Source organism: Heloderma suspectum, chromosome 8 (assembly GCF_057233095.1).
Source record: "Heloderma suspectum isolate Gila_16-S chromosome 8, 16-S_ref, whole genome shotgun sequence".
Taxonomy (NCBI): domain Eukaryota; kingdom Metazoa; phylum Chordata; class Lepidosauria; order Squamata; family Helodermatidae; genus Heloderma; species Heloderma suspectum.
In genome coordinates, this window is record NC_139465.1 from 45,030,270 (window position 1) to 45,054,544 (window position 24,275).

Consider the following 24,275-nt stretch of genomic DNA (forward strand, 5'->3'; position numbering starts at 1 on the left):
ATTGAAGTCCCCCATTACTACTACATCATGCTTCCTTAAAACATTAGCTATTTGCTTTTCAAAAGTTTCATCCTTGTCTTCTCCTTGATTGGGTGGCCGGTAGTAGACTCCGACCACCAGGTTCCTTTTATTCTTTGCTCCATTTATTTCAACCCAGATGCTCTCGATGGGGCTACCAAGCTCATCCTCCTGTATTTCTGTGCAGAGATATGTATTTTTCACATACAGTGCAACCCCACCTCCTTTTCTGTTCCTCCTGTTCTTTTAGAACAAGTTATATCCTTCAATTGCTGTATTCCAGTCATGAGAGTCATCCCACCAAGTCTCAGATACACCTATCAAGTCATAATTTCCCTCTTGTATTAAGAGTTCAAGTTCGTTCTGTTTGTTTCCCATACTCTGGGCATTAGTATATAGACATCGAAGACCATGTGCTTCATAGTCTGGCTTTCTTCCTACATGTGTCTGAAGACTATTATTGGGCTCTATCAGAGCTGTTCTCTCCATTGCAGTGCATGCGCCTATGTCCATTGTTACCCCCAACATTACATCTCCCTTCCCCGTAGGATTCAGTTTAAAGCCCTCCTGATGAAGTTCTTCATGCTGTGGCCAAACACAGTCTTCCCATCCTTTGTGAGGTGCAACCCATCCCTAGCCAACAGCCCATCTTCCAGGAAGTATAGCCCATGGTCCCAGAATCCAAATCTCTCTCGTCGGCACCACCTTCGTAGCCAGTCATTCACCCGGAGTATTTTTCATTCCCTTTCTAAAACACCGCACCGCACCGCACACCTCCTGATGATAGCCCCCAGCGGCTTCACATAGATGTTAAATAGCATTGGGGAGAGGATGGAACCCTGTGGCACCCGACAAGTGTGTGGCCATGGGTCCGAAACCTCTTCTCCCAGTGCTACCCTCACGTACCTGCCGGAGAGGAAGGACTGGAACCACCGCAATACAGTGTCTCGAATGCCCAACCCCTCCAGGCAGTCCAGGAGGATACCGTGGTGAACAGTATCAAAAGCCACTGAGAGGTTGAGGAGAACAAGGAAGGAGCATTCGCCCCTATCCAGAGCCCATCCACCAAAGCGACCAAGGCCGTTTCTGTCCCATGCCCAGGCCTGAAACCCGACTGAAATGGATTCAGATAATCGGCTTCTTCCAAGTGTGCCTGCAACTGCATTGCCACCTCCCGCTCAATCACCTTGCCCAAAAATGGCAGATTCAAGACTGGGCAAAAGTTGTTCAGAACTTGGGGATCCAAGGAGGGCTTCTTTAAAAGCGGTCTTATCACTGCCTCCTTGAGGTCTGATGGCATCACTCCCTCCTCAAGGGAGGCGTTTGCCAACACCTTGATCCCCTCACCCACCCTCCCTCTGCAGCTCATAATGAGCCAAGATGGACAAGGATCAAGTAAGCAGGTGGTCGGCCCTACAGATGAAAGCACCTTGTCCACTTCATCAGAAGGAAGAAGCTGGAACCTGTCCCAGAAAACCAGTTTGCCACAGACCGCCTCTTTCTCGCTAACTGTATCCAGAGCACACGGAATAACACTCCTAATCCGATCAGTTTTATCCGCAAAGTGCCTTGCCAAGGCCTCACAGGAGGCCTTAGAACGCTCCAGCGATTCCAGAGCAACTGGACCAACCAGGCTCCGGACCACTTGGAACAGCCTCCTGGGACAGCACTCTGCAGACGTGATAGAGGCAGCATAATATTCCTTTTTTGCTGCCTTCACCGCCACATGATAGGCTGAAGATACAGCTCTAGCCCATGTCTGATAGTATTTGGAGCGAGACTTCCGCCACCAGCGCTCTAGCTGTCTCACCTCCTGTTTTAGAGCTCGTAACCGTGGATTGAACCATGGTGCAGTCTGAGCCCTGTTCAGGGGGAGAGGGCTTTTCGGAGCCACCCGATCTAATGCCCCAGTGATTGCGGCATTCCAGCCACCCACCAGGGTCTCAACTGAGTGGCCGTTGGCGTGCTCCAGAGAATCCCCAAGTGCATTCCTGGGGCGGACCATTTTAATGGGTCCTCCACCCCTGCGGAGGGGTGGAGGAACTGATAAGTCCAATGTCACCAGATAGTGATCTGACCATGACAAGGGGGTGGTGGATATACCCCAACTTCCAGATCACTCCCCGCTTCTCCAGAAACAAACACAAGGTCCAGCGCATGACCAGCTACATGGGTGAGCCCAGTTGGAATAGGGTGCAGCTCCCAGGAAGCCATGGTCTTCATGAAGTCCCGAGGTACCCCCATAAGGACAGCCTCTGAATGTACACTGAAGTCCCCCAACACCAATAAGTTAGGGGACTGCACACGCACATCAGAGACTACCTCAAGCACCTTGGCCAGGGAGTAAGTCATGCAGCAGGGTGGGCAGCACATGAGCAGAATCATAGAATGACAGAATAGTAGGGTTCGAAGGGGCCTACAAGGCCATCGAGTCCAACCCCCTGCTCATTGCAGGAATCCAAGTCAGAGCATCCCTGACAAATGGCTGTCCAGCCTCATCTTGAAGGCCTCCAGTGTGGGAGAGCCCACCACCTCCCCAGGTAATTGGTTCCATTGTTGTATTGCTCTTACAGTCAGGACGTTTTTCCTGATGTTCAGCCGGAATCTGGCTTCCTGTAACTTGAGCCCATTATTCCGTGTCCTGCACTCTGGGATGATCAAGAAGAGATCCTGGCCTTCTTCTCTGTGACAACCTTTCAAGTACTTGAAGAGTGCTATCATATCTCCCCTCAGTCTTCTCTTCTCAAGGCGAAACATGCCCAGTTCATTCAGTCTCTCTTCATAGGGCTTTGTTTCCAGTCCCCTGATCATCTTTGTTGTAGGGTTGGCGGAGAATTTCTCCCCGAAACTTCGGGGGGCCGAGCGCCAACGTGTTCAGCCCCCCGAACAAGTTTCGGGGAGAAATCCTCCGCACCCCCCCGCCCCCCCCGCACCCCGCCCCCCGCCCCCCGCCCCCCCTTACCTTCACCGAATGTCCCTCCTGGCGGCGGGTCCGGCCGGCGGTTCGGCAGGTGTTCGAGCAGGGCGGGAGCGGCAGCCGGTCTTTCGACCGGCTGCCGCCGCCATTGCAATAAAAGAAAAGAAAAAAAATGCCCCCTGATAGGCTACGTGACAATTAACGTAGCCTATCACGGCTAGATTTGCAAAGTCAGCTGTGATAGGCTACGTCAATCGTCACGTAGCCTATCACGGGTGACTTTAAAAAAAAAGAAAAAAAAAGGGCGTACGGATAATGGCAGCCCCCATAGGGAGCCAACATTCCCGTTCCTTATTTGGTCGCTGTAGTCTACGTAAAGATTTACGTAGACTACGGCGACTAAATAAGGAACGGGAATGGTGGCTCCCTATAAGGGCCGCCATTAGCGTACGCGCTTTTTTTTTTTTTTAAGTCACCCATGATAGGCTACGTGACGATTGACGTAGCCTATCACAGCTGGCTTTGCAGATCTAGCCGTGATAGGCTACGTTAATCGTCACATAGCCTATCAGGGGGCGTTTTTGTTTTTGTTTTTTAAACTTTCGCGTTCGCGGCCGGGCGAGGCGGGAAGCCTCCCCCCCGGCCTGAATTTCGGCCGGGGCAAGGCGGGAAGCCTCCCCCCCGGCCTGAATTTTGGCCGGGGCGAGGCGGGAAGCCTCCCCCCCCCCGGCCTGTACTTCGCGGGGGGAGCAGCGAAGCGCCTCCCCCCCACCGTGAACGTCCTTCGAGGACAGGTAAGGGACTTTCGTCCACCCCTACAGTTTGTTGCCCTCCTCTGAACCCTATCCAGTTTGTCTGCATCCTTCTTCAAGTGTGGTGCCCAGAACTGGACACAGTACTCCAAATGAGGCCTTACCAGTGCTGAATAGAGGGGAACTAGTACTTCCCGGGATTTGGAAGCTATGCTTCTATTAATGCAGCCCAAAAGAGCATTGGCCTTTTTTCCAGCCACATGACATGGTTGGCTCATATTCAGCTTGTGATCGACAACAATTCCAAGATCCTTCTCACTTGTAGTGTGGTTGAGTCACGTATCCCCCATCTTGTAACTGTGCATTTGGTTTCTTTTTCCTAGGTGCAGAACTTGGCATTTATCCCTATTAAATGTCATTCTGTTGTTTTCTGCCCAGCGCTCCAGTCTATCCAGATCACTTTGAATTTTGTTTCTGTTTTCCGAAGTATTACCTATCCCGCCCCATTTTGTGTCATCTGCAAATTTGATCAGCATTCCCTGCACCTCCTCCTCCAAGTCATTAATACAAATGTTGAAGAGCACTGGGCCCAGGACTGAGCCCTGCGGTACCCCACTCGTTACCTCTCCCCAGTTGGAGAAGGTCCCATTGATAAGCACTCTTTGAGTCCGATACTCTAGCCAACTGTGGATCCACCGGATCGTTGTTTCATCTAGCCCACTTTGAGCTAGTTTGCTCATCAGGATATCATGGGGCACTTTGTCGAAAGCTTTGCTGAAGTCGAGGTATATGATGTCTACAGCATTCCCACAGTCCACAAGGGAGGTTACTTGCTCAAAAAATGAGATCAGATTAGTCTGGCAGGACTTGTTTTTGACAAATCCATGTTGGCTTCGAGTAATCACGGCATTGTTGTCAAGGTGCTTCCAGATGAATTGCTTTATGATCTGCTCCAGAATTTTCCCAGGGATTGATGTCAGACTGACTGGTCTGTACTTCCCAGGTTCCTCCTTTTTACCCTTTTTGAAGATAGGGACAACGTTAGCCCTCCTCCAGTCATCTGGCACTTCCCCCGTCCTCCATGTCTTCTCAAAGAGAATAGACAGCGGTTCTGAGAGTTCTTCTGCCATTTCCTTTATTACTCGAGGATGCAGTTCATCTGGCCCTGGAGATTTGAACTCATTCAAAGTAATGAGGTGTTCCTTGACCATATGCCTGTCGATCTCAAGCTGCAATCCTGCCCTTCAGCCTGTACTTCGCCTTTGCCAGGGGGGTCATAGACCCTCTTTTGGGAGAAGACTGAGCCAAAGTAGGAATTGAGCACCTCTGCCTTTTCTTGGTCATCTGTTATCATTTTGCCATCCTTATTTAATAGCTGAACCACCATTTCTTTCTTCTGCCTTTTACTATGCACGTAGCTGAAGAAAGCCTTTTTGTTGTTTTTAGCATCCCTCGCTAACCTCAGCTCATTCTCAGCTTTAGCCTTCCTGACGCCATCCCTGCAATTCTGTGCTATCTGCCTGTACTCTTCCTTTGTTACTTGGCCTTCTTTCCACTTCCTATATGTGTCCTTTTTTGTTTTCAGGTCATCCCTAAGCTTTTTGTGAAGCCACATTGGCTTCTTCTGTTGTCTTCCACCTTTGCTTCTTGTTGGAGTTGTTTGTAATTGTGCCTTGAGAATTTCCTTTTTTAAAAGCTCCCACCCATCTTGGACTCCTTTTCTCGCTAGCATCGCTTGCCATGGGACCTTACTGATCATTGTTCTGAGTTTATGAAAATCAGCTTTCCTAAAATCCAGGGTACGCGTTTGACTACACTCGGCTTTTGCTTCCCTTAGAACCAAGAACTCAAGTACAACATGGTCTCTTTCCCCCAGAGTTCCTGTAACTGCTACTTCATCCACTAAGTCATCTCTGTTGGTTAGGATCAAATCAAGGATAGCCGATCCTCTCGTTCCTTCTTCTACTTTCTGTAGGAGGAAGTTATCCGCCACACAAGTCAGGAATTTCCTGGGGGGGGCATGTTTTGCAGAATTTGTCTCCCAACAAATATCGGGGAAATTGAAGTCCCCCATTACTACTACATCATGCTTCCTTAAAACATTGGCTATTTGCTTTTCAAAAGTTTCATCCTCGTCTTCTCCTTGATTGGGTCCCCAGACTGCCCTTCTGGCCCAACCTCCAGTACATGCACTCAGCAACCTTGGTCTCCCGGAGAGGGTCTGGTGAAGACCACGGACTCCCAGTAGGTAACAGCCACTCCCCCTCCCCGATCCCCAGCCCTCGGCTGCTGTGCATACGAAAATCCGGCTGGACACATGGCCGCCAGAGTTGGAGCAGCAGCCTCGGCCAGCCAGGTCTCCGTAATACATGCCAGGTCTGCACCCTCGTCCAGGATCATGTCATGGATGAGGGAGGTTTTCTGGGTAACAGACCTGGCATTGCAGAGCAGCAAACGAAGGCCAGAAGATGGGGTCACGCCTCCCCCAGCCATCCTTTGGCTCTGGACAGGCCCGGAGCAGGGGACAGATATTACACATCTCTCCCATGTTCCCCTTACCTGGCATGGCTGCCCCTCGCGCTCCGCCAGCGCCTGCCGCCCAGCCTTGGTATGTTCTGGCTCCCAATGCTCCCCCCACTGCCTCCATCAGGTGGACTCACTCCTGCCTATCAGGCAGGCTACCCACCCCTAAAAACACAACAGAATCCCCCCAAAAACCCAACCCCCACCAACAATTAAACAAAAATCAAAACAATACATCCCCCTCACAAATAATGCCAAACAGGAGTCCACAAGGAGAGCAGTGATGGCGGCAGGCAGGCTCTCCCTCTCCCTCTCTCTCACACACACACACACACCAGCAAGAACAAAAAAAAAGGGAGAGCCTCCCATTAAAAATTAATCTGATGGGACTGAGCTATGTTCCGGCAGTGCCGTGAACAAGAGTATCATGCTGTTGTGTAACAATGTGTTGACCTGCAATTCTCCTTGTCAAAAGTCTAGAGATCGCAAAGCCCCATTAATTAAACTGACGCTTTCTCAGGCAGCACTGACAGTGACAAGTGGCGGTATCCTTACCAGGGAAATGCGCAAAAGAACCAGCCAGATTGCATCATCCTGAAGAAATTTCAGTCACAGAGACTTCATTGCTGGTGGGGGAGCATTTGCTCCCGAGCAGAAGACAAGAGACCTTGGCACGGGCGGCGGTCTTCACGCACGCCCCTAGACAGCCGCGGGAGCGGAAGAGGTGGAAGAGCCACGCCTCGCCTGCCACTGCTATTGTGGTATCGGCATTCCAGTGGTGCAATATATACAGGGAACATTATTTCGCTGGATGGCCTTGTAAGATGATTGAAATGCATGGATGGTTCAGTCTGGGTAGCTGTAAGAGCTGATTGTACAGACCTGTTCAGTGACAAGAGGCTGGGAGACACAAGGAGACCAGGATTCTTCCAGTGTTTGCGGGCATCAGACATGGGGCTTCCACGTGATCCCCTTCTGTGAGGCAGGACCCCTGAGTAGGCCACTGCGGACATGGGTAGACCTAGAGCATGAGTATGCTAGAATCATCACCATCAGAAATTAGGCACTGCTTCCCACTCCAAGAAGCAGTCTCAAAGCAACTTACACAACAAGTACAGAAAGCTATAATATTAAAAAATCAAAACAATATAAACCATAACCGGCACAATTCGAATAAAAACAAACACCATAAAACATGATGTAAAAACAGTATGAAAAGTGCTTTTTAGTATGTTATTTATATCCCACCTTTTCCCCTCTCGCAAGGATCCCAAGGCGGCTTCCATGATCCTCCTCCTCTCCATTTTATCCTCACAACAACCCTGGGAGGCAGGTTGGACTGAGAGTCTGTGACTGGCCCAAAGTCACCCAGTTGGTTTCATGGCCGAGTGGGGACTCGAACCCGGATCCCCCGAGTCCCAGCGCAACACTCCAACCACGACACCACGACAGCCCTCCAGTGATCTTCCACAATACACAAAATCTCTTCCCCTCTCCCACAAAGCCTAAAATGAACACCACCAAAGCTGCTCACAACAATTGGGCCATAACTAGGGATGGCGGAGAATTTCTCCCCGAATCTTCAGGAGGCCGAGCGCCAACGCATTCAGCCCCCCAAAGTTGGTTGGGAAATTCTCCGCCAGCCCCCCGCCCCCCCCCCGGGACGGGACTTACCTTCGGCGAATGTCCCTCTCGGCAGCGGGTCCCGGCGGCGTTTCTGCGGCGTTTCATCGCGGACCGGGGCGGCGACCGGTCTCCTGACCGGGTGCCGCCGCCGCCATTGGAAAAAAAAAAAGTAAAGTAAAAAAACAAACAAACACCCGTGATAGGCTACATAATGATTTACATAGCCTATCACGGCTAGATTTCCAAAGTCAGCCGTGATAGGCTACGTAAATCGTCACGTAGCCTATCACGGGATTTACGATTTATGTAAATCGTCACGTAGCCTATCACGGGATTTACGATTTATGTAAATCGTCACGTAGCCTATCCATGGGACTTTGGAGGGGAAAAAAAGCGCGTACACAAATGGCGGCGCCCATGGGGCGCCGCCATTTGCGTTCCTTATTTTGGCACGTCTAGTCTACGTAAAGATTTACGTAGACTATGGCGAAAATAAGGGCACGCTATTTGCGTTGCCCTTATTTTCGCCATAGTCTACGTAAATCTTTACGTAGACTAGACGTGCCAAAATAAGGAACACAAATAGCGGCGCCCCATGGGCGCCGCCATTTGCGTACGCGCTTTTTCTTTTCTTTTTTCCAAAGTCAGCCGTGATAGGCTACGTGACGATTTACGTAGCCTATCACGGCTGACTTTGGAAATCTAGCCGTGATAGGCTACGTAAATCGTCACGTAGCCTATCACGGGGTCTTTTTTTTTTTTACTTTTTGTTTCGCGGCCGGGGAGACGGGGCGCTTCTCCCCGGCCTGAATTTCAGCCGGGCGAGGCGGGACACCTCCCCCCCCTTGCCTGAACTTCGGGGGGAGAAGCAAAGCGCCTCTTCCCCACAGCGAAGCCAAGCTGCGAAAAGGTAAGTGACTTTTGTACATCCCTAGCCATAACTAACATCCAAATGCCTGGGAAAATAAGAACGTCTTTGCCTGGCTCCCAAAAGATGCCAGTGTCAGTGTTTGGCAAGCTTCCTTGGGGACAGCATTCAATACAGTCAGGGGCTAACACAGAAAAGGCCCATTCCCAAACTGCCACACATACCCCAAGCTTCTCTTGAGGGGCACACGGGGTAAGGCCCTGAAGCCAACCATATCAGGAGAGGAGTTCCTTGAGGTACTGGAGTCCTGAGCCATGCAGAATGGACTTCAAGCTAGGGATGTCGCAGGCGCCTGACTGGGCCAGGGAATCCATTGGGCACCCTCCGCCTGTGACCCCTGGACTTTGCCTGCTGAAACACTGTCCTCGCTCACCCCCCGCTCGCACCCACTCATGCCCTCCTGGACTCACCGCGATCCCATCCGATGAGCACCCACCATTTTCCTGCCTTTGATTTCTACATAAAAAAAGGAAGTTAAAAATGGGCATATTCAAATATGTGCAGTTTGGGTCCGGGAAAGCTTAATATGTGCAATATTGGTGGCATAATCCCTCTAATATTGTGCTTATTAAGTTTTCCCAGCCCCAAACTGTGCATATTTAAATATGCACATTTTTAACTTCCTTTTTTATGTAGAAATCAAAGGCGGGAAAATGGCAGGCTCTCACCGGACGGGATCACAGTGAGCCTGGGCAACTCGCCGAGCTCATGGGAGGCCCAAGCGCGGGTCCGGGAGGGTGCAAGTGGGGGTGCCACTTCAGTGGGCACCTGGAAAAGCTGAGCTGGGGTGGGTTCTCACATCCCTACTTGAAGCCTTCTGAAGCTGCAGATTTTGCTGCCATAGCTGCTAATCACCCTGACCAGTCAGTATGCATGTGCCCCCCACTCATCAGCCCCCACCCCACCTGCATGGAGGAGCTCAATGCATGTGCATCAGGATGCATGCAGAACCCAGCCACACCCCGACCAAAGAGGTGGATGGCAGAGGACGCAGCCACTGCATGCAATGGGGCATGGTTGGGGCATACCACCAAGGGAAGGTTAGCCCAGGTAAGATTGTCGCAGGACTCCGAGAAGGGGGCTGGACAGACCCCCCCCCCACGCTCAGCCTCCCAAACCCCACTCACCGTGCTGCCACCACTGCCCACCCCTGCTCGCCGACGGCCATGCACTCTGCAGGCCCTTTTGCAGGCGGGAGGGACTTGCTCACAAGAAGAGGCGGTGGGCAAGTCCAGCACCTGTCGTTGCACGCAAGACTCCCTCGGCGCCCCAGCAGGGAGAAGGGAGACTTGCTCACAGTGACAGGTGCTGGATTTGCCTTGCCACCTCGTTGCCATTGCTGCCCCTCACGGGTGGCTTGCTCAGGGGCGGGCGGCCCCGTGGTGCTCGCTGGCGCCTGTCAGGCCATCCAGGGCTGGTGGGGGCGGGCGGAGGCAGTGGCTCCACAAGCCCAGCAAGCAGGGACAGAGGGAGGTCCATCCAGCCCTAAGCCCAGGTGGCGCTGCAACCCTCCTGACCCATTCTTTCAACACACAGGCGAGTTACTCATTTATTTAAAGCGTGTTTATCTCACTCCTCAGCCAAAATTGCTCCCGGGGAGAATTACATACAATCCATGAAAACAAGACGCTTCTTACCCACGGGCTTGCCGTCTAAAAGAGAGGCCCATGACCTTTCTGGCCCTGAGGGCTGCGTCAGGCGGCACCAGGAGGCCATGTGTGCAGGTGCACCTGCAGTCACCCGTGCATGCGCTAGCACACACACCAGCACACCCCAATCAGAGGTGAGGAAGGGGTTACCTTGGGAGTGCTGTTGGCTGTTGGCCAGGGAACCCTGTCCTTAGTTCCAGTCTCCCTGCACTAGCCGTGGACACCCCAGGCAGGGCCGCCATGAGTCGCTCACTAGCAGAGGCAGCAGGGGTGGGATGTGCTGCCAGAAGTGGCTTGGCAAGCCGCAGGCCGGCCGCACGCTTTGCGTCCATGATCTAAACGGGCTCGACCCAAAGGGGGGGAGGGATGGGGCAGGAAGAGCGGGGAAAGCGAGCGGACATTCAGCCAGGCTGGGTGACGGATCTACTTCCCAGCCCCTCTCCTTCTGCTGTGGCTTCGAATCCTCCTTACCCCACATCCAGCGGAGAAACATCTCCAGCTGCCACAAGCCATTTCTTCTTTCTCCAGTCTTCTCAAACAAATGCACTGATGTGCCACAAACAGGGACAAAACCACCCGCAGCAGAGGGTTGGTGCGGGCAGGGGAGGGGATTAAGATGCACATCTAAAGCAGGAACCCATTATGAAACTCCTGTGAGCCTGTGGTCTTCAGGAAATAGCTGTGTGTAATCCAGCATTTGCAGAAGAAGAAGAAGAAGAAGAAGAAGAAGAAGAAGAAGAAGAAGAAGAAGAAGAAGTAGTGAAAGGGAAAAGAAAAAGAAAAAGAAAAAAAGAGCACAAAGGGACATTGCACAGACAGAGACTGAGAATGGCCAACTACCATTTGTGAGTGAGCTTCAGCCAAGCAACCTAAGGTGCTGCTGAGTCCATTAGGTGTTCAGACATTTGAAGAAATGCATTCACTTGAGCAACACAACCAGAATAAGTCATACACTTCTATGTTCTCTTAAATGATAAATATTTGTTATTGCTGCTTCCTTTTTCCTTTTCAACTTATCTGCTGCAATACTATTGGCCTCAGTGGATGATGAAGAGTCTCCTAATTGCAAACTCAGGGGGTTACGTTCCAACAGGACTGATGCCAGAATGAGACCACTGAGAAACATGAGGGTGGCATTAGCAGGCCCATAGGAACCCCAAAGTCTGGAGAAGTACAATAAAAGTATTCTTCTTTTTAAAAATGAAGGGTGTCCCCCACTCCCAATAGTCCAGTGAAGGTTGAGCGTACTCATTAATCATAGCATGTTGCATGTCAGTTGAAAAAGAAAAACAGCAAACTGGGGGGGGGGGAGAGAGAGAAAGGAATGCCTATATTGGGAGGGAATGCTAGCGGGATCCTGAGCAGTAACACTCCAGTTAAGAGGGAGGATATGCTGCAATATTTTGTTGCAGAGGCCACTCGTAATAATGCTTTTCTTTCTTCGTTTAGGAATGAGATACAACATGGGATCTCAGCAACCCAAAAAAGTAAGTTGTCTCTTTGGAAAGTTGCATTTGTGACTCACATTTGCAATATTGGAAGGGGAGATAGGAGATGTGGAATGGCAGAAGAGAGGCTCTAATGACTAAGAGAGACTGAAGAAGGAAGGCTGCATCACTATTCCCCAGAATACAAATGTCCTTATTAAATTATCTCCATTTGTTAAGCTGTTGAAATGTAGCTTTCTCATAGTTTGTTAGGCTGGATAAATCTGATGCACTTTGCCAGAGAAATATTTTGCAGATCCACATTTTGAATCAAATTTGACTAATAAAAATCCCCTTTCAAGCAGCATTACAGGCATTAAAAAAGCTTGGTGAAATTGCTCCATCTAGTGGCTATTCCTTATTCGTAACAGCAGGGAGCCATCCTTAACTTTTCCAAGCGCAGGCCATAGGGAAGCTGTGTTTGGAATGACTGGGAGTCGTGCAAGATTTTACTTGCAGGGGGAATTTTGTCCCTGGTATTTGCATAACATGAAATACTAGTATTGGATTAATAATACCAGACATGATCGATTACATGCCTGTCTTTGGACAGGCTGTTCTGGAACACTCAACGACATGGTTAGCATGTTACGGTAGGTTTCTATTTGATCAAGGCCCTTCTCTGTAGAGGCTGCACCTTCAAGCTCCCTGGATGCAGCGGCACAGGGGTCAGTGAGCCAGGAAACCCTGCCAAAGTGAGGGGTCCAAGAAAAGGCCAATAAAAAGAGGCTAATAGGAAGAGCAACTCTTTCAGCCCAAGGGCCAAGTCCCATTTCAGAGAAGCTTTCAGGGGCTGCATTCCAGTGATGGGTGGAGCCGAAGGCAAAAAGGGGTGGGGCCAAAGTACCAAAAATACCAGCATATTTTAGCTTTAAGCTCTCACTGCCAGTGGCTCAGCCTTCGGAGAGGCATTTCAACCTTTTAGAATGGGGGAAAAACTGCCAAAGCCAGGAAACCACCAACTGACAGTTGGGGGAAGGGGGGTGAGACCAGGGGGAATGGGCACATCCATGTTGGAAACCCCCGAGGGCCAGATTGGGACCTGGAGGGGCAGATTCCTGAGGTTCCGCACCCCTGCAATACGTGGCTACTCCAAAGGGAGCTCCATTGAGTTCAATGGAACGTATCCCCAGATGAGTGTCTATAGGATTGCAATATACATCATACGTACTACTTCACCCACAGTGGCCCAGCTGATGCCCTCTGTCTCCAGTAAAACCATGTGGGCAACGAGTGTGGAAGACCTGAATATTTTTACCATGGCCCGACCCCACCTGTGCAACGGCTCCCCATTCCTTCGCACAACAGGCAGGTGCACAAAGTAATGTTCCATTGAATGAACCAAGCACAGCCCTCCTCAGTGAAAAGAATGAGATGCAGCACACACACACACAGTGAGAGCCACTGGGGCGTCGTCTGTCGAGCCTCATCTTACTGACAGTGTTTCACCCAAGCGGGAGCTCCCAAATTCACTCTGACATTTAGGGGGTACAAATGGTAGCCACCCTAGATTAGCATTATTGGTGGGTGAATCCATCAGTTTCACTTTTCCCCACATTCATATTTTTTTTAACATCTCAAGTTCTTTCTCTCCCAGATATGAAGAACTTTGTGAATTTTAGTAAATGATTATAACAAATAAACTGAAACAAAATTATTACCCATCTTCACTAGCCAAATGCAATACGTACAGTTATCCCTCGCATGGGGCAGACCATGATGTACCTGCCTGCCATATCACTGTTCAAGATGAGGAGCCTGTCAGAAAGAAAGAGGCGGCAGCCCTGATTCAGCACTAACGTGGCCTGGGATTCAAAGCCAGGCTTCTCAGAGCTGAGCACTCAAAGCCCTGGGCCTGAACGAAAGAACCTGCCAGGTTTGGTTTCTCCCAAATTCAAATTGTGTTCATCTCAAGTCCTTTTTGTCCCAAAGATGGAGAACTTTGCAGATTCTGATAAATACTTATCCAAACTGAGTTGAAATGAAAACTTCTCACCCACCCCTCATTAATATTAAAGAGGGGAAACCCGCAGTGCAGGAAAACCCGCTTTCAAGCATACCTTGAGATATGGATTTGAGGGCAACACCTTTCAAGCTGAACGCTTCTTTTCTGTCACTCATAAACTATGAAAAGCATTACACCTGTTTCCTAGCCGGGTCTTTCAGGTGTATCTGTAGGACTGATGTTCAGGTTAAGAGCAATACATTCAAAAGCAGAGGGCGAAAAACCATTACTGCAGCACCAAAGCTGCATGGAAAACAATGCCTTTCATGCCATAGTTAGGCTGAACTAAAACGGCACAAATAGCTTGCACCATTAAACTCTACACGCTGTCTATGGTGATGAATGCTCCCTCATTTAGTCATTTCTTGGTCCTTTTCTTCCGTTAGGACTGCACATCCAGTAACAATCATGGACAAATACAGGGAAATGCCGATGATGAATTCCCAACTGTAGACCAGGGGGCTTCATTATACCCAATGCAGAATGGACCTATGAGGCATCAAAGCACAGGCATAAAGCAGAACATATTGGTCATGATTAGAGACCATCAGGGAAAAGGCACAGGAGTTCATTCTGCCAGGACTCACAAAAGAAGGAGGAGATTTGTCATCAAAAAGAGCCCTATCCCAATTGCTGTAAATGGCTCCTTTCTCAACTTCCCCATTATGAAATCAGAGGACAGACATGATGTCAAATGGAAAGGCCTCTATGAGACTCAAGGAGAGCGAAAGCGAATCATGCAGGAGACATGTCTGAAATATAGGAGCAACAACAAAAGAATCATCACACCTTATCACGTTTCCAGGATCTTTGTTGAAGATAAGTACCGAATTTTATACTGCGAAGTACCCAAAGCTGGTTGCTCCAACTGGAAGAGGGTGTTGATGGTTCTTAATGGACTGGCCTCCTCAACCAGAGTTATCCAACACAACACGGTGCATTACGGGAATTATCTGAAACGGTTGGACGGATTTGATCGCAAAGGGATCAACCAGCGGCTCAACACTTACACGAAGATGCTCTTTGTTCGTGAACCTTTTGAAAAATTGGTCTCGGCCTTTCGAGACAAGTTTGAGCATCCCAACAATTACTACCATCCTGTCTTTGGCAGACCCATCATTTCAAAGTACCGCCTTAATGCCACAAAGGAGGCACTGAGGACAGGTTCTGGGGTAACATTTAAAGAGTTTGTTCAATACCTCCTTGACGTGCACCGGCCTGTGGGCATGGACATTCACTGGGATCATGTCAACAGACTCTGCAGCCCATGCTTAATAGACTATGATTTTATTGGGAAATTTGAAACCATGGAGGAAGACGCCAACTTCTTCCTGCACTTAATAAACGCTCCCCCAAATTTGACTTTCCCTAGGTTTAAAGACAGACATTCTGATGAAGAGCGAACAACCACTCAAATTACACAGCAATATTTCACACAACTTTCCCCTTCTCAAAGGCAACGCAGCTATGATTTCTATTATATGGATTATATGATGTTTAATTACTCAAAGCCTTTTGAAGACCTATATTAACCATGGATGGGTGAACAAGCAATGTGTGAAGACGATGAGGTTCTCAGAATCTTCCTCAAAGTTAATTTCACTTTGCTTGTGTTCCTGGATGTGAGCATCTTTTTTTTCAATGGGGAAAAAATGTACATTTTTAAAGTGCAGATTTTGCACATTTTGTAAAGTGCAGATCCCCCCCCCCCGATTTGTTAAAATGCTAATTTTTCCAGACTGAAAATGTGCATTTTCCCCCATAGGCTTACGTGAGAAAATGCTGAAGGGGGGGATTTGCACTTGTGTGCATATGCAGAAGTGCACAAATGCATATTTGCAGAAGTGCACACTTGGGCACTTTCAAATGAAAACACAAGTTTGGGAAATTGCAAAAATTTCCTGAGAATTGCACTCCTGCTCGTGTTCACATTTGGGGCTGAGAACAGGACACGTTCTCAATATTTGTGAACAGGAATGAAATTCATGTACATCGCTTTTGGGAGCCACTGGGCACGATCCTGGTGGAGGTCCTCATATGCATCTTTGCATAAAAGAAGTTTCCAATAAATTGTACCCATCTGCAAATGAGCTTGTACCCATCTGCAAATGAGCTATCTAACCGCCACAGGGGATGGGGTGGGGGCTCCAAAAAAGGAATAAAGCCTCCAATTGCTCCAATGGAAACTGTTTTTCCTTTTTTTAACCCCTCCCCCTGGAGTGGAATCTGGTGGAGGGGGGAAACGGGTGTGGGAAGTTTTAATCCTTCTCCTGATCACTGTAGTCCCTGGTCCAAACTGAGGCCACAGACGTTTACACAAGAGAAGGGAAAACTATCACGCATAGCTACACTATGCACAATTAGCAGAACGTTTAGTTTGGCCCTAAACCAGAGGCATAAACTTCTCCACAGGAACCCTGGGAAGTGTAGTTCTGTGATAGGAGGGGGGCAGAAATAGGGCTTGCCAAACTACAATACTTTTCCAAACTACAATACTCAGGAGTCTTTGTGGCAGAAGCCATGACAGCTAAACTGGTTTCAAACCAATACAGGTTGGAAGTGTAGATCTACCCTAAATAAACTCCCACAGTCAGGACAATTGCTGATATACTCTGGAAGCACACTCTGTCCTCATAATTTTCAAGGATCATTGATGATTTCCAGTCTCCCTCTCTCCATGTTAAAACAAAATCATTTTATACTAAATATAAATAAAAATGGTCACCTTTAACCTAGTCTTAGGCCTACAAAGTCAGTGGAGAAGAAGTCCCAGTTGTCTGTGCCTGTTCGTGGTAATCCTAGGCATTTAAAAAGGGTCTGCTGCACAGCCCTTCCACAGCTGCAGCACAAGAAAGATACAGCATAACTTACAATTAGCGATGTATACATGTGCACTTTAACCGTCTCCATCACATAATAATTTTTTCTATGATTTCCACATTTGTTATATTTATACATCTAATGTCAGGGCTCCTAATAAAGCACACTTTTTTCCAATATGGCGTTAGCGTCTGTTTGCTTTATACAGTAATGGAAGAAAGAGGGAGGGGAATTGATAGTTCTCCATGATATCCTCCTTAATAAGAAAGACAAGCAAGATTTCACAGGAAGATGGCTAGCAAAATGCTGTTTTATGGAACTATTTCTGGTTGCCTTCTGGGAATACCGGGGGGGGTGGTGGAGGGAGAGTCTTTCCATATTAAAGTGTGGTTTCAAGGATGCACCGATGGAAAGCAACTAATATTTAATGAACACAGGAGTGCAAAATTAAGCCAGATGTTAGAATTCGCAGGATATGAATACATTCTCTTCCATCTACAGCTCCCTTATGGCACATTCGTCTGCAGGAAAACGAAACACAGCACATTTACATCTTTATGCATGCTATTAAAATTCTTTTAATCCTTGGCATTAACATAAATCTTCAGTGTAATCTATATAGTCTCAGGGAATATCAAATGTTGCCTTTAAAGTAGCAAATAAATTTAGACGCAGCTTTCTGCTCATCAGGGCTCTTTATTTTTAATGGTTACAAACAGTTAGCTGCCCCCTTAAAAGCCTCAGAGCCTCAATTCAAGGTGCTGTTTTTGCCATATAAAGCCTTAAGGAACTTGGCCAAGGCCACTTAACACATCTGTGTCATATTCCTGCCTAAACCACTGGTTAAATCAGAAGTGAGTGGTGACATTTCAGGACAGGTTTGTTAACCAGCCAGTATTTTACCGGTCTGATTAGTAACACTGTGTTATATCAAAATCAAGTCTGTGATCAGAATTGGGCCCATTTAGTGGTGGTAAACACAGCAAAGAAGCACTGCTTCACTGCCTTGGTTGCATCCTCCCAATGCCGACTGGCAGAACTTTACCGGGAAGTTTGAGCCTATTACACACTGGCCAAAAGACGTGGTTGAAACCTCGGCAACCCACTGTGATCTGTTTGCTCAACATTTTGAGGATAAAATCACTTGCATCCATTGGGGCCTTGACTGCCCTGTTTTAACAGATCGATCTCATGAGGTGTCCAGAGACCTGTTTGGTCCAATATTACTGGATAAGTTTCCGTTAATACGGCTCAAGGATATGGACGAGATGCTTCAACGGGTCTGTGTGACCACTTGCATGTTGTATCCTCACCCTTCATGGCCTGAAAAACCCAGCAGGGAAGGGACAGCTGAGTGGGCCAGGGAGGTGATAAATGCCTCCATATGAGAGGGCATGTTACCAGGTCGCCTGAAAGAGGCAGCGGTAAGACGCTCCCTAAGAACACCTCCCTGGATGCAGAAGATTTGAACAAATAAAAGCCAGTTGTGCAGGTCCCTTTCCTGGGCAAGTCCTCAAGCAGGGGGTCACTGACCAGATCCAGGCCCTCTTGGATGAGACTGATTCTCTGGATCCATTTCAGTTGGGGTTCAGGGCCAGTTTTGATACTGAGACAGCTTTGATTGCCCTGTATGACGTCCTGTGTTGGGAGAGAGCGGTGGGGAATGTGTCCCTGTTCATAATCCTGATCTCTCAGCAGTGTTTGAAACCGTGGTCATGGTATCCTTCTGGAGCAGCTGTCCAAGCTGGGAGGTAGAGACACTGCTTTCTGGTGGTTCCACACCTACCTGAAAGGTCATTTCCAGAGGGTGGTGCTTGGGGGCGTTGCTCAGCTCCATGGATCCTCCACTGTGGGGCTCCACAGGAGTCCATTCTAACCTCCACATGAAACTCCTGTGTGGCATCGTCTGGAGTCTCGGGGTGCACTGCCGTTAGCAACTCTACTTCTCCTTTTCATCTCAGGCAGGTGCAGCAGAGGATGTGCTGAACCGGTGTCAGGCCTCGGTAATGGACTGGATGAGAGCCAGCGAACTGAGGCTCAATCCAGACAAGACCGAAGCTTTGCTGATGGATGGTTCCTCTGTCTGGATGGTGGACGTGCAACCAGCTCTGGATGTGGCCACATGCCCCCTGAAGTGCGCAGCTTGGGGGTACTTCTGGATCCATTATTGTCACTGGTGGGCTCTGTGGCATGTGCCTTCTACCAGCTTTGATTGGTAGCCCAGTTGCAATCTTATCTGGATAGGGATAGCCTAGCATCCGTGGTCCATGCTCTGGTAACCTCTATGTTAGATTACTGCAATGCATTATACACTGGGCTGCCCTTGAAGATGGTTCAGAAACTGCAGCTAGTGCAGAATTTGGCAGCCAGGCTGTTGATGATGTGAACACATAATCCCAGTCCCAGCTCACCTGCACTTTGTTTCCAGTCCAGATTCAAAGTGCTGCTTTTAACCTATAAAGTCCTACATGGCTTGGGGCTCCAATACCTCAATGCCTCTCCCCACAGGAACCTACCTGGTCCCCAAGGTCAGTTTCAGGGGCCCTGCTCTATGTACCCCTCTGAGAGGAGCTTGGAGAGCATCAGTGAAGGGACGGGCCTTTTCTGTGATAGCCCCGTGTTTATGGAACGCTTTCCCTAAGGAAGCTCATCTGACATCGACACACACATCACCTTTTCAGTGCCAGGCAAAGACATACTCATTTCCCCAGGCATTTGGACATAAGTTATTATGGCCCAACTCCTGTGAGGTGCTTCTGTGGTGTTCATTGTAGGCTGTGTATTTGTGGATGAATACTTTGAATGGCAGGGAAACTGCGCAAAAGCCAAGAAACCACCCAACGGTCAGTGGGGGGGGGGACAGAGGTGTGGTCAGGGGAAGGGGACTCAGCCAACTGGGGGAACCTGGAGGGGTGGATTGGGACCCCAGGAGGGGCAGGTTTGGGCCCTGGGCCTGTGGTTCTGCACCCTTGGGTGAGAGGAGAGGCTGGCAAAGAGGATATGAAGAGCTTCTGCAGAACACACAGCTCCCTTGGCTTAGGGCGTTGCTGTGCTTGGCCATAACTCCTGTCTGGAGCCTTAAAAATGACCCTTTGACTGTGTCGGCTCAGCTCTGTCTGAAGTGTGATTGAGTTTGTGGACCTGGACAAAAAACATCATCTGCTTGAGCGGAACCTTGTTCGACCTGAGCCTGTTGTGCAGGGCTCCCAGCTGGAGAAGAGAGCCCAACTGCCCCTGCTTCCGAGCCCCGCTCCCGGCTGGCCCCAGCCCTCGGCACCCGCATGTGCACAGCGGAAAGGCACCCGGGGCAGCCGCTCCTCATGCGTCCACGCTCCGCATGGGGCCCCAATTGCCTGGAGGGCCTCCACCGCCTCAGTGGCGCAGGTACCCGCCCCACGGCAGATAGCCATCGCCAAGGGCAGAGCTTCAAGCTGCCACGGAAGGTGTGGGGCCTTGTGATTTGGACACGACGGCATTTCATTTTAAGGAGTTACCACCACATTGGAACATGTTACCTGCTAAAGAGAAGACCAGGATCCCGAGGAAGCAGCACTAAGGGGCCTTTATGGATCTTGCCCCACCAATGCACAGGGCCATGTGAAGAGTAAGATTCCTGCCCCAAGGAGATTATAATAGGAATGTTAACAGAGGATGGAACATCGGGGGTGGGGGGGGAGAACAGTGATGGGGGCCAAACCACTCATACATAGTTTACTTCAGCCTTCCCCAACCTGGTGCCTTCCGGCTGTGTGCGACTACAGTTCCCATCGTTCCTAGCTGGGAGTTGGGGAAGGCTGCTTTACTCTCTCCCGCCTTCCTCCCTCCCTGTGCATGTGTCCATGCAGGGGATGATGACTAAGGATTTAAGCCAAAGGCTTCACAAAGGAAGTGGGTATTTTGAGGAGGGGGCTGAAGGAAAGCGGAGAGGTGGTTCTCACAGGGCCTGTGGGCAGGGCCAGCGTCAAGGGTAGGCATGGCTAGCCACCTGTCGAGGGCCTACATCCCAGCAGGGGCCTAATGGGGGTTGGACTCGATGGCCTCGTAGGCCCCTCCCAACCCTACTATTCCATGATACTATTCTATGATTCTATGACCAGAGCCCCCCAGGTCTTCTTCCTCTTCCCCATGGCAGCCGGCTTGTTCCCCTGCCCCCTCGCTCTGGCCCAGGCCACGGTGGTGGGGAGGAGGAGCAGATGCCCCGGCCTCCTCGCTCCCTGCTGTCGAGGAAGCGCGTGGGAGCAATGGGGAGGAGGAGGACAGGGAGCAAGAGCAGCGGGGGCCCATGGCGCTGAGCAGGGAGACTCACTGGGGGAGGGGCTGCGGAGGTCGCCTTGGCCAATGGCCCTCAGAAACCTGGGACCAGCACTGGCCCTAGGCCCAGGTGACAGAATGGAACAAAAGCAGGTGACAGGTGACAGGATGGAACAAAAGCAACCAAGAATCTTGTGGCGCCATGAAGAATAAGACATTTATGATGGGGTATGTTTCCACCTCCCTAAGTGGATTCTCATCTTTGCAAGTTTGTGCCATAATAAATCTGTAAGTCCTTAAGGCTTCCTTCTCCAACCCGGCACCCTCCACATGAGTTGCACTGGAATACAATTCCTATCTTTCACAGCTCGTTTGGGGAAAAGTTTGCTTTAAGGTCCCACAAGACTCTTGGTCATTTTTGCTGCAAAGACTGACAGGGCTTCGCCTCTGGAAGCTGGTTGGTTAAGGTTAGTCAGGTTGACAGAGCAGGCAGTCCAGGGGCAGAGAGCTATCGTGGTCAGAAGGCAGCGAGGTGGTTTAAAAAAAAAAATGAAAGAATGACAGCGCTTGGAGAAATACAGATTTTGAAAAGCATTAAAAGTCTCCAGTGTTCTCCCTTTTGCCAACAGACAAAATCTGCATCTGAGAACATTTTCTCATGTGAGGTTTGAAACAGGTTTTGCCTAAACTGGTTCGTCATGTGAATGTACATCCCCCTGGACCCTGAAAACTGTAGACAAAGTAGGTCATATAAAACATTCATAAAGCCCTATTCAGTCAGCCTCTATCTCCACACAATGAGACTTCCACGGGCAGCCGAATGGCGGGAGAACAATGAAGGGGCCTGGTCCCTTTCCAGAATCGGCTTTATTTATAAATAGCATGAGTGAAGGCGGAGAGGCACCCCTTCCGCACACAGCACGGCCGCTAATTTTGCATCTCCAGAGATCTCCCCATGCCACGGATCACACACACACACACACTATCAGCTAACTCCAGGCAGAAATTCCCACGTGTCCTTCTTTCATCAAGATTCAAACTGCAAAAGTACCTTCTTTTACACTGTCTGTCTCTCTCTTACTCACTCTCTCATGCACGCACACACACACACACACACACACATACTTACTTCACAAAGCATTGGGCTCGGGTGAATTGCCCATTCAGGACACTACCCCACCAGTGTCAGACTTGGACAAGGGGGAGTGGGGTTCAAGCCTGCATTCGTCTCTCTCAGTGACCTTGAGCCAGTCACTTTCTTTCAGCCAAGAAGGGAGAACAGCCCGGGGCATCCTGCTGCTCTGAAGGGCAGGACACAAACAGAATGAAAAAACGATAATAGCTGAAATAGGGGGAAACTCTCTCTCTCTCTCTCTCTCTCTCTCTCTCTCTCTCTCTCTCTCTTGGGGGGGGCAGTCTTCCCCCAATCTAGTGCCCTCCAGATGAGGCATTGACTATGCTGGCTGGGAATTATGGGAGTTGCAGTCCTACACAGTGCAGGCTGGTGGCTCTGATGTCAGTGGGGTGGTAAATCCTCTCTGGCTTTCAGTCAAAGACAGTCCGAACGCCAAAGGACTTACTTGGATAGCTTCAGACCTAGTTCCTATAGAGTTCTGACTGGTTCTGACTGAAACCCAGAGCGGATTCACCGCCCCACTGACATCAGAGCCACCAGCCTGCACTGGTCCTACACATCTGGAGGGCACCAGGTTAGAGAAGGCTGATGCAGGGCCCTTTCCCAGCAAGTATACAAAGTCACCCTTGCAGCCCTCCCTGAAACACGGAGATCCTGCGTGTTCTCTGGGACCCTGGATTATCCAGAGCGCTGACCTGGGGAGACGGGGCATGTGCTGGGGCTTGGCTGCCTCCGCTGTGACTCGCCTTACCCCCGCTTTGACCGCAAAGGCGTTTCCCTCCGTGCCCTGCTGCGCGGCCTGCTGCTCACAGAGAACAGGAGAGGCGGCGCACTGGCCTCTTTCCTCCCACGAGCAGCAGTGCTCTGATCTAAAACTCCAGGGCATGAACTGTCTTGACGGATTGTTAGAGCTGCCAGCCTCTCCTTGGAAAGAAAGGCATGGCTACTGTTTAGGTGTTTCCTGGTGAAAGAACGGAAGCCGCGCATTTATAGGTTTAATAGCTTTAATATCCACTGTTCCTTTCTGGAGGGAGACAACAGAGAACTGCGGCAGGAAATGAGTCTCCGAAATGCAATTAGATTGCTCTAAACCAAAAGGCATTGCAATTAGAGCTCTCCCTGCTACAGGTGCTAAATAGGGATATTATGCAAAAGGGGGAGCCGAGGCTTTCTGCGGCTTGCTTTTGCGGCGTGCGCACGTGCCGCTGTAGCATGCTGCCCTCCTTTGGCAAAGTGATGCAGAAGCCAAAAAGAACTGAGCGAGACAAGAAGGGGCGAGAGTTACTGGTATATGTGCGTGGGCGGGGGGCCTTAGAAGACTTGAATCTGTAGGCATGAAGGACTTGGGTGCAATAAATACACATCAGAGGACTTGAGAAGAAGCAGAGGAGCATTCTCTGGGGGAAAGGTTGATATTGTGCAAGATAAAAATAATTTTAAAGCGTATAAGGTTGTTTTGTTTTTTTACAAACATGCCTAAATCTCCCCTACTGAAATCAACATGGTGAACAAAGATCACTTTGAGAGGCGCGTGCCCCTAGTTTGCAAGGCAAGGTCCCAATCTGGAATCTAGATAGCCCAGTGTTTAACAGAAGTATGTCACCTGACATCCATGTGAAATGAGTTTGAACTCTCTCAACAGTTTAGAGCAGAGGTGTTGAACCTCAGGCCCAGGGGCCAAATCCAGCCCATCTGGGGGCCCAATTTGCCCCCCTGGGGTTCCTCAGAAGGCCACACCTCTTTCCCCTGACAACGCCCCCTTTCCCCAATCACTGAATGCTTGGTGTTTTCCTGGCTTCTGTGCAGTTTTTTCCCCATTCTGAAAGGTTGAAATGCCTCTCCTAAGGCTGAGTTAGTGGCAGTGAGAGCTTTAAGCTAAAATGTTTAATTTAAAGTACATTTGGCATTTTGGTACTGTCCCTTTGGCCTTCACCCCCTGCCCACCACTGGAATGCATCTCCCTAGAGCTTCTCCAAAACTGAATTTGGCCTTCAGGCTGGAAGAGGTTCAGCTCCCCAGGTTTAGAGGAAGGCAGAGGAAAAGGAACCAGTCTAGGTAGTGAAATGCCAGAAGTCGTTCTGCTGTTGCCAAAAGAGCAGCGGGACGTCCCCTAATGAAATAGCAATGAGACGAGTTGCAATTTCCAGAAGTCTGAGTGGTGGGT

General features: G+C 49.7%; 1 protein-coding gene across 1 annotated transcript in view; it reads left to right on the plus strand.

Moving 5' to 3' along the window:
- The window catches only part of CHST8 (carbohydrate sulfotransferase 8), a 456,314-nt gene extending 440,877 nt beyond the window's left edge, over positions 1-15,437 (plus strand). The window contains exons 4-5 of the mRNA XM_084812220.1: positions 11,863-11,900; positions 14,292-15,437. Of these exons, the coding sequence (XP_084668346.1) occupies positions 11,863-11,900; positions 14,292-15,437 (1,184 nt within the window). The remainder of the gene's footprint in view (positions 1-11,862; positions 11,901-14,291) is intronic.
- Positions 15,438-24,275: the final 8,838 nt, after the last annotated feature.